We start from the raw sequence: 16,792 nt of genomic DNA, 5'->3' as shown, positions 1-16,792 counted from the left end.
GTCGCGTTTATAATATGAGAGGGAAAGATTTTTAGCAAAGGGCATTGGAGAACACTTGGGACCGGATCCATATAATATAATATAATATAATATAATATATAAGAGGTATGAGTTCCAAAAAGTGGGCTCAGTCTTTTACTATTTCCAAAGATAAAAAGATAAGCAACATATTGACAATTAATAAAGTAGTAATCGAAGGTCCAAACATTCAAAATGATAGTTTAATAATTGACAATTAATAAAGTAGTAATCAAAGGTCCAAACATTCAAAATGATAGTTTAATAATATATATATATATATATATCACATGGACCTTGTTATTTAGATAGAATCTATCCAATAGAATTGTTATTTTTTGTTATTTCAATTATTGATGTTAGGATACGTATGTCATTTAACATTTTATTTACCAACAATACCCTTCCTAGTCACAACTTAAAATTTCATTCTCTCTCTTACATGTTAAATTTTAATCTCTCACCTGATTTAATGAATTCTTAGAATCCCAAGATTCACAATGACTTTCTCCAATAAGCTATTATGTGCTTCATTCTCTCTCACTTTATTTAATGAATTTTAAGAATATCAATATTAACAATGGCCTTCCCCAAAAAGCTATTATGTGCTTCTTTTTCGTCCAAGTCCAACCTATATTTCTTCTCTATCCTATGCTTCTTCTTCATCCAACCTCTATCTCTATATCTTCCTCTCTATCTCCTTATTTTTTTAGAGAATTATGGAAATAAAAAACAAGAAAAATAGAGACTCTATGTTGTGTTTAAATGTATGAGACCTAAAATTTATTCAACTTGGGAAGAATGTGCACCACATGTGCTTGGTTTTAGGGGCAGCTTATACAAGTCTTTCAAAAGTGAGGAAGAGGCTGTTGAAGTGTACCAGGCTTTCTTTGAAGGAAGGTTGAATGAAGGAATACTTTCCAACAACATTGGTGTTGATTTTGTCCATTCTATGGATGGGAATTGCAAATGGAAGAAAGAAAAAAGAAAGAGGTTCTATGTTGTTTTCAAAGGAAATTGACCTGAGGTATATTCCAGTTGGGATGAATGTGCACTGTCAGAATTATGCCTCACAAGCCAATTATATTTTACATGTAATTGATCGTACTTTATATTTTGATTTTTTAGAAACAATCAATTATTATTGCAAGGCATTATATTCTTATTTGTCATTGATGGTTGTCATTACTTATTGCAATTCATTTTTGACAAAGCCCATAGATCAAATAGGTTTATGGAATATGGTCGTGCATAGAGATGGCAATCATGAAACTATTCTTTACAAGCCTTGATCTTAAATGTTCCTAATCATAGAGTTATTAGGATTGGACACTAATAACTTGGATAGACGAGCACATATGATGCATGCTCAATTAGGAGAATGTCTCGTTTCATGGACATTGGTGTGGGGACACTAGTGGATATATGCGGGTGCTTATTATAAGAATAAGTACACTGAATTGACTCGCTACAGAATTCCTAATGTTTATTTTAATGTCGAATTGGAATTCCTATGTTGCAATAGTGCAGATTGATCCTTAAACTTGAGACATTATGGTAGTCTTTTATTTGATTGGTTATGCTTTGATTCTGTAACACCCAGTGTAACCGGTGTTAAGAGTAGGAAAGGAAGTAAGAAAACTTTCAAAAATACCCTTGAGAAGGTGATGGATTCTTGAGATTGAGAGTGCCCATGAGAAGGGTATTTTGGTAATTTGGATAGAGAAGTCCAAAAAAGAGTATTTTGATAAATTAAAAATAATTCCTATGTGGAATTAGGTGTGTAAGTGAATAAAATCTCAATTTGGTATTTATGTGGAGATATATGGGATTAATAAATTCACAAAGGGTATTTTGGGAATTTTGAAATTTAATTCCATAGAGGAAATTAATTATGGAAAATAGGGAAAATGGAGAATATGAAATTATTGGAGAAAATAATTATTTTCCCTAAATTGGTGAATAAATGTGGTAATGCCACATGAAGGGATGAGATTAAAACTTGGAAACCAAGATTAGTGTCTTGTTGTGACACTTGGCATTTTGTGGTTCAAGTATAAATGGGGTGATTTAATTAAATATAAAAGAAATGCTAATTGGTCTTTCAAGCATTTAATGAGAGACGTGATTATATGGATTAAAGAAAATCCAAAAGAAAATGGTAAATGGTCACCATTAATGCCTTGGAAAATATGAGAGTTATTTAAATACATATGAAAATATTTATGTCTCTCAAATGTGATGGGGTGAAAATAGTCTCATTAATTTAAATGGGAAAGAAATGAAAAATTGGAAAGATGAGATTGATTCTTAGAATTGGAAATGATCTAAGGGCTACCATTTAGTCTCAGCCTTCTCCTACTCTCAATGAAATTTCTGCAGTCTTTAGGCAAGCATCCTAAATTTTGTGGCCCACTAACTTGAACTTCTAGCATTCTAACATTCTTAGACGGCCTTATGCCTGCAATATCATTGGCTTCCAGTTGTCTCTTCATGTTAATTGTCAGATTCCTATGGGCAGGCATCAAAATAGACATATCAGGTTGCAATTCATGGTTGTGTCCTGATATTGTTTTTTAAACCTGCCAAACTCCATTGTCTCTCCTAATTGCATTTATTCTTGCAGGACAATTTATCCCCTTTGTAGACTTATCAAATTGTTGTTTCCTTCCTCTATCACAGCAAATTGTAACATACTTGCAACTTTCATCACTCTTTTTATGAGCTGATCTCTTGGCAACAGCGAAACCTAAAACTCTTGCATGTTCTTGATAAGCATTCATCAGACTCTCAATACTGTTAAATATCATACCTGGTAGAGGTCCTTCTTTCACATTGACGTTATTGGATTCTTCCAAATGGTTGTTAATATAATCAACTGTCGCACAATCAGATTGTTTTTCACCTTCTGATTCTTCGCCAATCAAATTATCATCTTCTTCGAAATCAAATATCTCTTCCAATAATTTACGTCTATGCTCACTATTATTTCTCTCATTCTTATTCTCTATTTTCTGGTTAAGAAGCTCTTGTCCAGCAAATTCGTGGAATTAAATGAAAAACAAAATAAGAGCTCTTATCTAGCCAACTCGTGGAATGAAATGAAAAATAGAAGAAGAGCTCTTGTCCAGCCAACTTGTGGAATGAAATGAAAAATGCTACTTTGCTTGAATTAGTTGATGAACAGTTGAAGTCCGCAGTTCGGACGATTAAGTCTGCCCGATTGATGGGGCGGACTTCAACTGCACTTCTAGGAAGGCTTCATATGATGAAGCCTGCCCAGCATTTCAGGCGGGCCACACTTTCGGGAAAACCATGCGTAGATGAATGAAATGAAATAGAATAGGAGAAAAATGCAAAGAGAATACATTGATTACAGTTATTTTCATTACTAATAATTGTTTTGCTTTGGAAATGTGCAGCTTTAATGTGTTGGGCAGTAATTTTAGGTGGACTTCATTTGAAATGCTAGGCGGTCTGATGAAGCTCGCCCAGGATTTTAGGCGAGCCACACTTTCCAAAAAATCATGCGTCGATGAATGAAATGAAATAGAATATGAGGAGAATGCAAAGAGAATATATTGATTACAGCTATTTTCATTACTAATGATTACAGCTATTTTTATTACTAATAATTGTTTTGCTTTGAAAATGTGCAGCTTTAATGTGTTGGGCAGTAGTTTTAGGCTGGAGTTTTAGGAGGGAAGCATACGAGTGAAGGTTCAAAATTTTTATAAGGTTAAAATTGTCTTTTTATTTTATTTAATATAATTAAAATAGTATAAAATAAGTATTAAATGCCTTTCTATCCGGATAGATTCTGTCCAAATAAATTTATCGATATCATATATAAGTAGAATGTGTGAACCCTCGGTCTCGGGGTTGCCCAGTCAGCCGCCACCTCAAATCCACCACACATGTAAAATATTTGTTTAAAAAAGATAAAAAGAGATATACTCAACAACACCATGACTGTTGTCCGTAGAGATGAATAATATTATTTTTCTTTTTATACTCTTATTTTATTTTATTAAGATTCGTATAATTTTTATATTTTTAAAAATAACATTAATTTTCTTTGAGATTAATTACTGTACAATACTCTCTTGTCGTTAATTAATAATAATTAACTTTGTAAAAATCTTCAAAATATTACTCCATTTCTCTGCTCTATTTTAAATAATGACACTCTTAATGATTGGCAATGGGCATCACCGACCATTAACTAGAGAGATGGAAAGAGAAGGTGGGTTCTCTGTAATATTTTGATATTTTGTGAAAAATTAATTTTTGTAATTGAGAAATTATTTATGATTTATTGATAATTTTTAAATTTAAAAATTTAATGAAAGAAATTAAAATTTTTATATTTTGAAATAAGGAGATGATTAAGAGTTTTTGAAAATTTTCGAGATTTTCGTGAAATTTTAAAAATTCGGAACTAAGATTAATATAAATTTAATAAATTACATATTAATAAATGAAGGAGGCATGCAACACGACACGAGCGGGGGTGGCTGGCTGGGTGACGTGGGTTCGATCTCGCAGATGGGCATTGACCGGAGGATTTTGCTGAAATTTTTCCAGCCAAGAAAGGGTGACGCAAGTTTGATCTCTGCTTGCTGTGCCATGCAAACATTGCTTAAATTCTTATTTTTTTTTGATTTTTTTCAATTGCAAGCAATTACAGTCATAAAAAATGGAAGCCATGTGAATAAAAAGGGGCATTAATTAAAAACAACAACTCATTAAATGAGGATATGAAAGGAGATTAATTGAGATGGGATTGATAAATTTGATAAATTACACGAACATTTATGAAATTTTAAATTTGAAGTTGGTTTCCAATTTAATTTGGGATGCCCTCTTTTGCAGGCTCCAGTTGCTCGATCTCATGATTTTCAACAGATAAAGTAAATCTAAGTTTGATTTCCAATGATTATGCAAAAAATGAAATTTAACTTATTAAATAAAGACACTTAACATGTAATGAGAAACTCTATTATGAACTTTCAATTTGAGTTATTATAAAATTATAAATAAAAATAAATAAAAAAATAAAATTCATATAATTGATCCCACAGACATAAAAGTCTAAAAATGTTATTATTATTATTATACTACAAATTTCTTTCATTTCATCCACACCATCACAAACAAGGGCAGAACTAATGGGGGCATGCAGATGCCATGGCCCCTTAAAATTTCTTGTAGCTCTGGACTTGATTTTTGCCTTTTTGATGACTGCCATATATGTTTTACAAGAAGGAAGAATTTCTCAAAATTCCCATGATTTTATACATTTTTGTTTTATCTTTTTTCTTACATGAGATATGAGTAAATAAATATGCGCGTCTCATTCTAGTGTGTTTCCATTACCAATTGCTTTCTCCTCGAAAATTTTCATCAGAGTCACTCACAGCTGGGCTCATTTTGGATTTTGCTATACTTTACAGCTCAGTCAGCATTTCTCAGGAAAAGAAAACTATTTACACACTAGCCTTGACATCATACTGGCCAGCATCAACTAATTTGAAGCCTTTATATGCTACACCTAGAGTTGGAAACTGGGCAGTGGGCTGGACATGGGGCCCGACACGGCTCTATGGCCCTTAATAAATGGACCAAGACGGGTCAGGCCGGACCATTTTGGTGGGCCACTCCTATTTTGGTCACCACCCCCATTTTTGGTGGGTTGGACCGGGCCACAAAGCACTCACTCAGCACAGTCCTGCATTCTTAGGGCGGTCTGGCCCGACCTGTTTGCTACAATACTGGGCTGGGAGGCGGGCCGGGCCCATGGGCCGCCTGACCCATTTACCAACTCTATCTACACCCTTTACAAACTCCAAAATATCTCATATTTTCTCAATAAATATCTAGAAAAACCAATATTGCTATTGCTCGTTTTACCTGTGCCCACAATGGCAAGTTGAATTCAACGGCTTTGACCTATATTTACAAGTGAACAAATCATTTGCATCCAAAGGAAAGGCTGCAAAGAAAAAGGAAAAAAAAAAAAAAAAATCAACGAATGGGATTCACAAAGGAAAGGCTTATGCCTTTTTCATGCAAAACAATGGGGTAAAGCATAATTTTCCCTATAATTTAGTTCAAAAAGGTTAAACCATATAAAGAATCCAGACTGACCTATCAGTGGTTCCCTTCTTCCTATGACTCCTGCACTAACTAAACATCTCTGATTGCTGAGAAATCAGGTTCATCTGGCTTAAACAACTTGGGCATTTTTAGGCTGGAATCAGGATCAACCACCTGAACCTTCTGGTTCATCCCTCTCTTTGTGTTTGCAGCAAACTTTGAAGCCAAAATGGTGACTCCAAGATTCTGCGCATTGTTTTCCTTATCCATAAATGAGTTATCACCGCTGCTATCGTCATAGTTTTCACTAGCCTGCTCATCACCATAGTTACTTTCCTGGTCAGAGATTCGCATGTAATAGAAGCTTTCTTGTAGAGCCAATTCCTTTGCCAGTTTTTTCTTTTTAAACCTTCTCCATGCAGCTTGTATGAAGCAAGAACCCCATGTCCTCCACTGGTGAGAGTAGTACCTGAATGCATGCTGGAGCTTCTTGCTGTGAAGGCGCTTAAACTGATGAGAAACAAATTTGAGATCTTCAGCTTGAAGTGCGAAAGCTTCAACTTCAGTAAGCGTTCTGACGGTTCGAGTTGAAGAAGGAAGGTTTAGACTTGAATTTGGCATTAGAGCCCATGTAAGTAACTCCTCACCGCAGAAGTCACCAGGCCTGAGGGTGATGGAGTTGAAAAATCCAGTCCTCCCTCCGTTGGTTGTCGAGCTCTCCAGCTGCCCCCTGATGATAAACAGCATTTCGTTCACAGGATCATCCTCACGAACAATATAGGTGTCTTTTGTACTTAAGGATGAGACTAAGCGTTCACATATTGCATCAAGAAGCTGGTCATCCATTTGTGAGAAGAACGGTACCTGTAAGATGGAAGAATGAGAATCTGGAACTGGAAATAAAATGACGCACTGGATTCGTACTGGTTTTCTAGGACCAACCCTCAAGCAATGGAAAATAAATTGTCTGTTTTGACATTTGATATACATTTATAAATATTTTATTTTGACACTAGATTATCCTACAAAAAAATTGTGGAAATATTACTAGCCGGTAAATGTTGAGAAATGCAACAACTGATGGAGCAATCACATTTTTTGAAAACTTGCCATTTTAAACTAGGCAAAACTTGACTGTTGCTATTGCCAGTGATGATCTGGCTTTACTAAAGCATGTACAACCAATGAATCATATGAGTTTATGTTGCTTTCTGAAAAGCTAGAGCTCATGTGGTAAATTGAGAACCTATGAGGACCTACTGTTATTATGCTATAAGCCTACAAGACAAGATAGACATGCAAAAGTGTCAAAAGGTATAAGGGAAATGTGTACAACTATTATTGATGAACACCCCACCCTCAAGGACAATACGGTGAACAAATATGTCCCTTTTTCAGTGGAATAAGAAAATATCAGATGCATATTTTGTGTGTTTAGTTGTTTAGGCTAAAGCATCTCCAAATGCATAGCAATCAATGTAAACCAAATAAGACATACACGTCGAACAAGCTGAAGGCATAGATGGCGTCGAATTTCACGACGGAGGTCTACAGGCAATGACTGCAAAATAGATTCCTCATCAACTCCCCTTGTGGCAATCCATTTATACTGAACAAAGCGACGAACACGTTCTTGCAATTCCACAGGTAATTGGCGGTGCCTCATCCACTCCTCTGTATCTCTTCGTTTTATCCTCCATTCTTCAAGTCTCACCGTCATAGACGCCAGATAAGTCTTCAGTGAAGAAAGTCACACATACATGCACGTGCACAAATGAACTCAACTGGTATTGGAAACTAAATCAACCACAAAAGATATGCTTGAATGTTATAACATGGTAGCCTTTATAAACTGAGTAGAGCTAGTCTAGCAATGGTGAGGCCAACTCTTCACGGAAAATCACCCATGGCCATTATGTTTTTTATTCTTTTTATCTAAAGACATATATTGGAATGAAAAGACTAGAGTAACAACCTTTAGTAATTAGTTTACAAAAACTCACAAGAAATAACAAATGATTCACACAAAAATATGGGATAGGAAATAAACTTAATAAGGTTTATTGTACTCAAAAGGCATAATATCTAAAATCATATTGGCAACTATGAGTATGCTCTGTATAGTAACTTCTTTTATTTGGTTGTTCCAGCAAATGAAGAAACACCTTGCATTTTCTGCATGGATATATTCAAGAATTCAAAGGCGCTCAGCAAGCTAACCTTTTGCTTTTCTTAACCACAAAAACTACAAATGAACTGTGGTCATGTAAGGCCCACAGAAAACGTGTAGTTTGCATTCATGTGCACTCGGTAGTTCATTCGCTTCAACACAATAAGGAAGCATTAAAATCATAAAAATATAAGAAACCTAGGTGCCTAAATCCTAGTGCTTTCTGACTTACATCAGGCTATTTCATAGATTAGAAGAAAACATGTGAACAGTGACAACTATGGAAATAGGATTTAAGTAGGTTGTATATGGCCTAAACCATGACAAAGAAAAAATAGGAGAGAATCTCAAATTAAGCAGCAGCTCTTAGTTTTCTAAGAGTTTACCATTTTGTCTCGTGAAGGACCAAAATTTTTATAAGAGCTCCCGTCCTTGCATAATTTAAGTGTCCAAACAGGCTGGACATGCATGCAATCTTACATTCTCAGAAAATTTCAGTATGTAATTACTGAAAGCCTAGTAGAAGTGTTCCACTTGTTATATTGAAGCTACAATGAAAAGCGATAACCTTCTGTAGTAAAATTAATGGAGATGAAAAATCAAAATGGATAAATAAATGTTACCTGCATTTGCCCAATCAACTGAGCAAATAGAACCAAACCCCCAATGCATATAATAATGCAGAATGATGTCTCACCAATATAAGTGCTTGTGTCCAAATTCTGTCCATAAGAACTGCAATGAAGGTTATAAAAAAATATAAGAGAGTGAAAACCAAACCAACAACTTCAAACATAAACACTAAGAAAAGTAGTTTTCCTTAGCAAGCAATAAAAAACAGAACATGATTTGTAATGACATAAAGCACAATCAAAGATAGAATTGCTGCATTTATGATCAATCAATCATGCCTTTTCTATTTGTTTGAATGTTGTTCAACAATTAGGAAACTAATAGAATTTTGAGTCTCAAGCATAAGAGTGGTTCAATCAGTCTGCTTGATGGGAAATTGCATGAGTTCATAGATCATTTGGAAATTTCTTCTTGGAAAACCTATCTGATATGCTAGCCAGTTACTGAGGTTTTCTGATGTTAGGTGATATAATTGATGAAGACTCAGCAACTGAACACTTGACAAAAAAGAGTCAACCATGGATTACAACCTTCATGACACACAGACTGTGAATATGAAACCGGATAAGCTAAATATTACATTCACCATTTCAGAAGGCTGAGATAGCTCTTAAGCCAAATGCCCTTGATATAACATAGGGTTGACACCAAATCCTTGTAAGATACGTGATAATATACCCAGAGTGACCTAAGCCGGTGACTTTAAATGCTCATTACCTAAGACGCATGGCCATGAACACAAGACAAAATTACAATATAATGACTCCAATATTGCTGACAAGGTAAACATCACATCTACTGTTTCAAAGTTTAACTTAAGCTTCTCGCCTAAGATCCTTGAAATAACAGTGTTGGCAGCACATTCTTGAACATGCATGATGATAATATACTCTCATGATATAAGAAGCATGGCAATGAACATAACATGGCAATAACAGGTCAACAATCAATGTACATACACATCATAGTTATTCCAAATACATAACTACTTTATTATATTAAAAAAGTTAGAAATTATTTTTTACGCTCTACATTAGGATAAATGTGAAAAAGAAATCCTAATCTCTCTCTCAAAGAAAACCTTATTTACAAACAAGATGAATGCATGGGTTCCAGAAATTCCTAGAATTAATTTTTTTGCTTCTGTTTTGCTCAGTCTAATTAAAAGTTTTAATTAAGGAAGGAATAAAGAACAAGGCAAAAAATGAAAAATCCAAATATTCTCCATCATTGGATCAGACCTTAAATTTCTTAAACCCCACCAAAGGCAATAAAGATACTTCTCAATAAAACGTGAGGAAGCAACTTCAGAGGTAAATGCTGCTGCAAACATTCCGAACTTAAAATCAGTATCATCTTTCTTTGCATCACAATGAGCAAGCACACGTGTGACATTTAGCCATTTATTTCTCATAGGATGATTTAAACTAGCACAGTCCAGATAATTGATCACACAGGAAGGTTTGGCATTCCTCTCATTTCGACATTCCTGTCTCCAGCAGGAGTGCTGCCGCCCTATAGACAATAGATACCATGATGCTCCAAGAACCTGAACCGACAGTAATTATCAGATATCAGTTTGTTTTTATCCATGTTGGATTAGGCAGTTAGAAAAAGGAAATGACACAAAAAACAAATTGTGCTGAATGATTGCTTACATGACTGGCTAGCATGAAGAGAAGGAGATTGTATGCAGCTCCTAACCAAGCAGTCTTAGCAATGACGCCTGTAGTTTTAATGATCCTCTGATTTAAGGGAAACATGACAAACAATCTAGGAATATATTGAAGGAGAACAATTAGAGCAACGGTGTTGTTGGCGTAATCAGCTCTGTTGTTTCTAGTTGCTGGAATTATAATCCAGTTGACAATCTGTCACAAAACTCAGAGACAGTTTAATTAGAGATCATTAAGCACAATGAATGAAAATTGTAGGGCAAAATGTTGACTAAATTTTAACCGAGTAATTGTTGATGATATGTAACCGTTTTTTCATGTTGTACAAGTTCGTTTCACAATATCAACTATTTAATAAAACACGGCATATAAATTATCTTCATGTACCACCACTTATGAAACTTTTTATATGAAAATGGTGTTGAAATTTTATCTCATTATTCCCTTGTTAGAGGGTTGCACTAGGAAAGGCATCCAACTTAAATTTTTGTTACATTGCCCTTTTGCTACATTGTGAATGCGTGTCAATGACCATAACTTGGTTAGGATAAGGTATATATGATGATGAAGAAAAACTACTGATGATATGGAAAATGACTAAAAACACAAAACTGTTGATAATTGAGCTTTATAGGGACTGCTTTTTCTCCTGACTAGCTAACCTAGTGAATCCTCTGATTTTCTTCTCCCTTTCCTTCAACCTAGGTAATTGAGTAAAAAATTGAGAGACTCGCCTGAGGTAACGGAAGCGTAGCGGCGAGATCGATGATGAAATTGGACTTGAGGTAGCGCATAGCGATCTGGTGGGGGTCCATGACGAGCTCTCCGCGGCCGAAAACCCTAGAACTGGGGGCGACAAAGGCGGTGCGGAACTTCATGATCATGTGGAACAAGAAGCAGAGGTCGGCGAGGGTGCGGAAGAAGGTGATGGCGACCCCGAGGCCGACGTCGATGGACATGCAGGCGGGGCCGCCGACATAGGGGAGGTAGAAATAGAGCGGGTCGATGAAGAGGGCAAGGATGCAGGTGAGGAGGAAGACGTGGTTCCAGAGGGTCACAACGTCGCCATTGGGGTCTAGAATCTGGTGGCGCCGCCATATGAGGTGGAGGAGTTGGTCGGGGAAGGAAGGTCGCCGGATGTGGCGGAGGTGGTTCGCCGGCCTGCTCAGAAGTCTATCCATTTTCCATGGCGGACTCCGGTGGCCTCGGATTCCGCGAAAGAGAAGCGGAACAGACACATACAGAATCGAATTGGCAGTGGTTCGAATTTGAGAACGAAAATCGAATAGTTTTACAAAAATGGAGCGAGAGATCGAGGATTGGAGGTCGGGCCATTGCCGTCTACGGTTTGTTTCAATTCTTTCACAGAGATTTTCGCGGCAAATTGAGTCGGTGCGCTGAAATCGCTCCACCGTGGAAAATACAAATCGAAGTTCATATAGAAATTTTGAATTAATCATATTCAGTACCCTTGGCTTTCAGTTACTTACAGTAGATTTTCCCATATAGTGTAAATTACAGAAACTTCCCTTGAAATAAAGACAAATTTAAGGGATCACCTCTCAATTTTTTAAAAATATAGTAAATAAGAAAAAATGACTATTTTATCCATGCCTTTTCAAACTCCCTCTCTTCTACCTTTTCTTTCCCATTCCTCTAATTATAAATAAATTAAAAAAATCCAAAAATAATAAAAATCACCCATTTTTATTAACCACCATTAGTTTTTTTGAATTTTTAAAAATAATTTAGTCAGAGGCTAAATTATTTTTAATTTTTAACCTTAAAAAAATTACTATAAGTTTTCAAAAATAATAGTGTGATCTCTTAAATTAAGCTTTATTTTAGGAGTAATTTCTATAATTTATCTAAAAATTATTAAGATATTCATATAAAGTTTTTAAACTTTAAGTGTACATCAGGTAATTTGATATATATTTTTGAATGATAGGGATAAATAATATAATTTTATAAATAAGAGTAATTTTTGCATTTATATCAAATTTTAGGGGTGTCATGTAATTTATCCAAAGAAATTACGCTTAAGAGATGCGTTAAATTTCCGACCGTTGGAAACTTCGCGAGCCTTTTGTTCCCTTCAAATGCCAAATCCCCAACTATTGCACGGAAAAAGCAAGGGTTTACGAGAAGAAGAAGAAGCAAGCTTCGGCTTCCTCGGTTCGTCTCGGAGGAAGGTGAAAAGAACAGAGTTCGAAACGGCACGGCAATTTCTTTTTCCGGTCGCCCATCTGCACTGCGTGGCTCCGTGGCTAGGTTTGTTTCCTTTTAACTTTTTTGATTTTTTGTTGCTAAGTTGTTTCCTTGAATTTGAAATTGTTCTCTCTACTGCTCTGTATGGCTACCGGAAAAAGGCGCACGAACCAAAAGAAATTCGAATTGACAAAATTTCACATTTGTATTGGATGATCAATCCTTGAGTAGGGCAGGGAGTTCACATTTATGTAGGGTTCTTGTTGAATTAATCCAGTAGTACACAGGACACTAGCGAAACCTAAGGTATAAAGGCACTTCCCGGAGGCCTCATGAAACGTTTGACTCTGTGGCTATGTGTCATTTGATACCTGGAGATTTAGTAATCAACTTCTAGATGTTTCTGTAGAGGATGAGTATTATGGTAAACTGAGCGCTTAATTGGGAATTCCAACTTGGGCCGTAGAGGTGCCGCCAGTCTACTCGATCATCTTTGAAGAAATAAATTTTTAAAACGAAATAAGGAAACAAGGATTTTGGTTGTTGTAAATTACTCATCACGGCAGATTTGATAGTTCGTTTGGTAAAATAAGGGAAAGATTAATTAGCAAAAAAGATAATAATAATAATAATAATAATAATAATAATAATGAGTGTTCTGAATGGAAAAAATTTAACCACTATTGAAATGTGCATGCACTTGGCTTTAGGAAATTTATTTCTTCTTCTAACTAATTGTTATGTTTTTATTTATCGTTTGCATGAATCTGTTATTTTACCAATTTTTGAAAACCAAACTCCTAGAAGGAAAAGGATTGAGTATTAACTTCTGGTTGAATAGCCCGGTTATCACTGAAAATAGGCACACTGAAGTAGCAAATTTTAGAGTTCTAAGTGAAATTGTAGGTTTGAAGCTACTCAGCCATCATATATGTAGACCCTTTGTCTGTTGGGCCATCAGAGAACATGTTTACTAAACGATTTGCTTTCTATTTGATGCTGAAGTGAGAAAAGTGTTATGCATAAAAAATACTGAAAGAGAAGAGCAGTGCAAATGCCATGTGGCAACCCAAGGGAGCGCCATAAAAAATATTGAAAGAGAAGAGCAGTGCAAACACCATGTTGGCAGCCCGAGGGAGCGTCACGTGGTAGCCCCATGGGTGACCAAAGGAGGCCACCCAGGGGTGCGGGCACGCCCGGCGCGGCCCCTCCGCGCGCGCGGCCAAGCAGCACGTAGCTGCTTGGCAGGGGGGGCTCAACTGCGCGTGCACACGGCCGCGCGTGCGAACAGCTGCGCGCGGCCTTCCCCCGAGTGAGCGGCGCCTTAGCGCGCGCCCCCGTGCACGAGTGCCCATTTGCGCGGCCACCCGCGCACACCCTCGCTTGCGGCCATCGGCGCATGTGGCCGCCCGTGAGGGCGCCGCGCATGGCCCCTTCACACCCGGCCCCGTGCACGCGCATGGCCTCTCGTGCTCTCCTTGCCCGCGTTTGTGCATACCCCCGAGTGAGGGTCACCCAGGGTGCCGCACTAACATCCACGTGCCCTCTATTCTTGCACCAACGCTTCCAAGATAATCGGCCTAAAACTACTCCCGTGAGACTCAGTCAAAGCCTCTCCGAGATTCTTGCCGCAAAGCTCGGGACACGGGACACATGGATGCCCCTCCTGTTGCTATAAATAGGAGGTCACTTTCCCTCATTTGGTATGCAATCTCTCGTTCTCATATTTACACTCTTACTTTCAAGTACTCTACTTCTACGGTGATCTAATTTAAAGCATCAGAGGGTTCATGCGGGGACCTTCACCCGCGCCCCTAATCGATTCTTTTTTCAGCAGGTCACCCATCGTTCACAACCTGACCAAGGGGCTCACCCATCGCCATTTTCACCCCGGAAGACTCATCCATCGCTCAGATACACCACGAGAGGGTCACCCATCGCTCGAATCGTCCACAGAGGGTCATCCATCTGTAGTTCCCAACGCAAACAAAAAGCTACAGAACTATTCCCTCACTATGGCTCAAACTCGAAGTAATTGTCAGACCCTCTCCCGGGGTGCCCAATCACCTTGATGAGAGACCCTCACTCGAGCAGAAGAACAACATCCATCTACTCATGAGGGCCCGCTACCCCTTACCCATGGGGGCCAACCATCCCTCATCCATCAATCTCCTCGTGAGGGTCACCCATCCCTCACTCACCAGCAGCCGCCTCTTCCAGAGCCCTCTCATCCATTGGGGGTGCAACTTCAGGTGCCGCCTCTTACTGCCTCACATGTTCTCTCAGGATCTTACCCAGGGATATAAGTCCCGTCTGTCGTTCCTTGGGCGGAGTATGAGGCTCTACGACAACAACATGTTGAAAGAATGCAAGCTCTTCGGGAAATGGCGGTATCCTGCAAAGTTTGGTTCCTCACGGGACAATCCCAGAACCATTAAGAAAGTTTATGCCAGAGACAGTTTCCTCCCATAGGGCACGTCAGGAGGTACTGGGGGATGGCTCCTACCGAGAAGTGAACCCTGAAACTTGATTAGTGATCAATTTTGTAAAAATTTTGTTATAATTTCACCCTTATTTTGATCTTAAAATGGTTTAAATTGAATATTATCATGCATTTTGTGATTTTGTGCATGTTTAAAAATATTAATATAAAAATATATATAAAATATAAAAAAATAAATATAATATATATAATAATATAATAATATAAAAATATGAAAAGCCCAGGCCCAAGCCCAACACAAGGAAGGTCCAAGCCCAAGCCCAAAACAAGGAAGGCCCAAGCCCAACACAAGGAAGGCCCAAGCCCAAAAATATGAAAAGCCCAAGTCCCACAAATTGATGACATCATCGCTTACATCATGGGTTGGAATGACATCATCGCTTACATCATGTATTAGATATTTTACTTATATTTGTATTTTTAAATTAGTTATTTTGTTTTTCTTTAGATATTTTGTATTATTAAATTATATAATTGAGTGGTCTCTATTGCATCTTTTACCCTATAAATAGAGCACTTGGGATGCATTTGTAACTATTCAATTTTCCTATAATGAAAGTATAGTTGTGTTCTTAAGATTTCTCTCTCAAATTTTTCACTTTAGTTTCAATATAGTTTCGTTCTTAGAATTTCTCTCTTAAATCTTCAACCTTTGTTTCCATATAGTTGTATTATGTTATTCATATTGTCTTTTTATTATATACCGCCTATATGGTCGGTTGAATATTGTCTTTTCATTATATACCGCCTATATGGTCGGTTAAAAAATAGTCTTTCAATTACTGTCTTTTCATTATACACCGCCTATATGGTCGGTTAAAAAATAATCTTTTAAATACTGTCTTTTAATTCCCGTCATTTAAATTCTTGCCAATTTATTTTCAAATGAAGATGAGTAGCTAAATCCAATCTTGGGTTAAGGCAAGGACAGCGTCCAACGCCAATGATTCCCAAAGAAAGCTGCGCTTCAATTGTGTAATATTAATCTGATTTAATTTGAGCAATGTGTGTATAGTGTATCTTTGAGTTTGAACTGGAGCATAAGTCTAACTTAGAGTTTTCATGTCACGTATGGAGATTGCTAGACCTGGAAATGTTTTCATACCCATGCCCAAATGATTAATCTGTACCTATAAATTCTGTCTGTGAGATATAATTCAATTTATGATAATTGCTTAACTTAGAATTTTCATGCCATATATGGAGATTGCTTAAACAAGAATTATCATTATCTTGAACTAAAATTACTGACAGATCTGAAAAACTTAATTCAGATGAATATTATTGATCTTTTCTATTAAGATGAGAATTAATTGGTTTTGACACTGAAATTGTCTTGACCCAAGCTACATAAATTCATTGTTAATTTAGTTTTAATCCTTTCCTTTAGATTATCTTAATCACCTCTTAAAATCAAATATTCAGTGATTTCTGTTTTCATCCAAAATAATCTCCCTGTGAACCGACTCGGACTCACCGAAT

At 36.8% G+C, this 16,792-nt stretch overlaps 1 protein-coding gene across 1 annotated transcript; it reads right to left on the bottom strand.

Moving 5' to 3' along the window:
• Positions 1-6,119: 6,119 nt before the first annotated feature.
• Positions 6,120-11,998, bottom strand: LOC127800186 (cyclic nucleotide-gated ion channel 18). Its single transcript, XM_052334650.1, has 6 exons — positions 11,331-11,998; positions 10,579-10,791; positions 10,162-10,469; positions 8,911-9,022; positions 7,616-7,852; positions 6,120-6,981 (listed from the first exon to the last, which is right to left on the bottom strand). Exons 1-6 carry the CDS (start codon positions 11,775-11,777, stop codon positions 6,208-6,210), a joined length of 2,091 nt encoding a protein of 696 aa, XP_052190610.1. The 5' UTR covers positions 11,778-11,998; the 3' UTR covers positions 6,120-6,207.
• Between the last annotated feature and the right edge of the window lie 4,794 nt (positions 11,999-16,792).

Source organism: Diospyros lotus, chromosome 4 (assembly GCF_014633365.1).
Source record: "Diospyros lotus cultivar Yz01 chromosome 4, ASM1463336v1, whole genome shotgun sequence".
NCBI classification, from domain to species: domain Eukaryota; kingdom Viridiplantae; phylum Streptophyta; class Magnoliopsida; order Ericales; family Ebenaceae; genus Diospyros; species Diospyros lotus.
This window is presented reverse-complemented; position numbering and strand designations above follow the sequence as displayed.

Bases quoted from the DNA above. Each gene is read 5' to 3' on its own strand.
- LOC127800186 (XM_052334650.1), bottom strand. From the start codon at position 11,777: ATGGATAGACTTCTGAGCAGGCCGGCGAACCACCTCCGCCACATCCGG. The intron at 10,792-11,330 runs GCGAGTCTCTCA...GTTTTGTGACAG, and splicing joins CTACGCTTCCGTTACCTCAG to ATTGTCAACTGGATTATAAT. The intron at 9,023-10,161 runs GTCTGATCCAAT...CCTTCATTGCAG, and splicing joins TGGGGTTTAAGAAATTTAAG to TTCTTATGGACAGAATTTGG.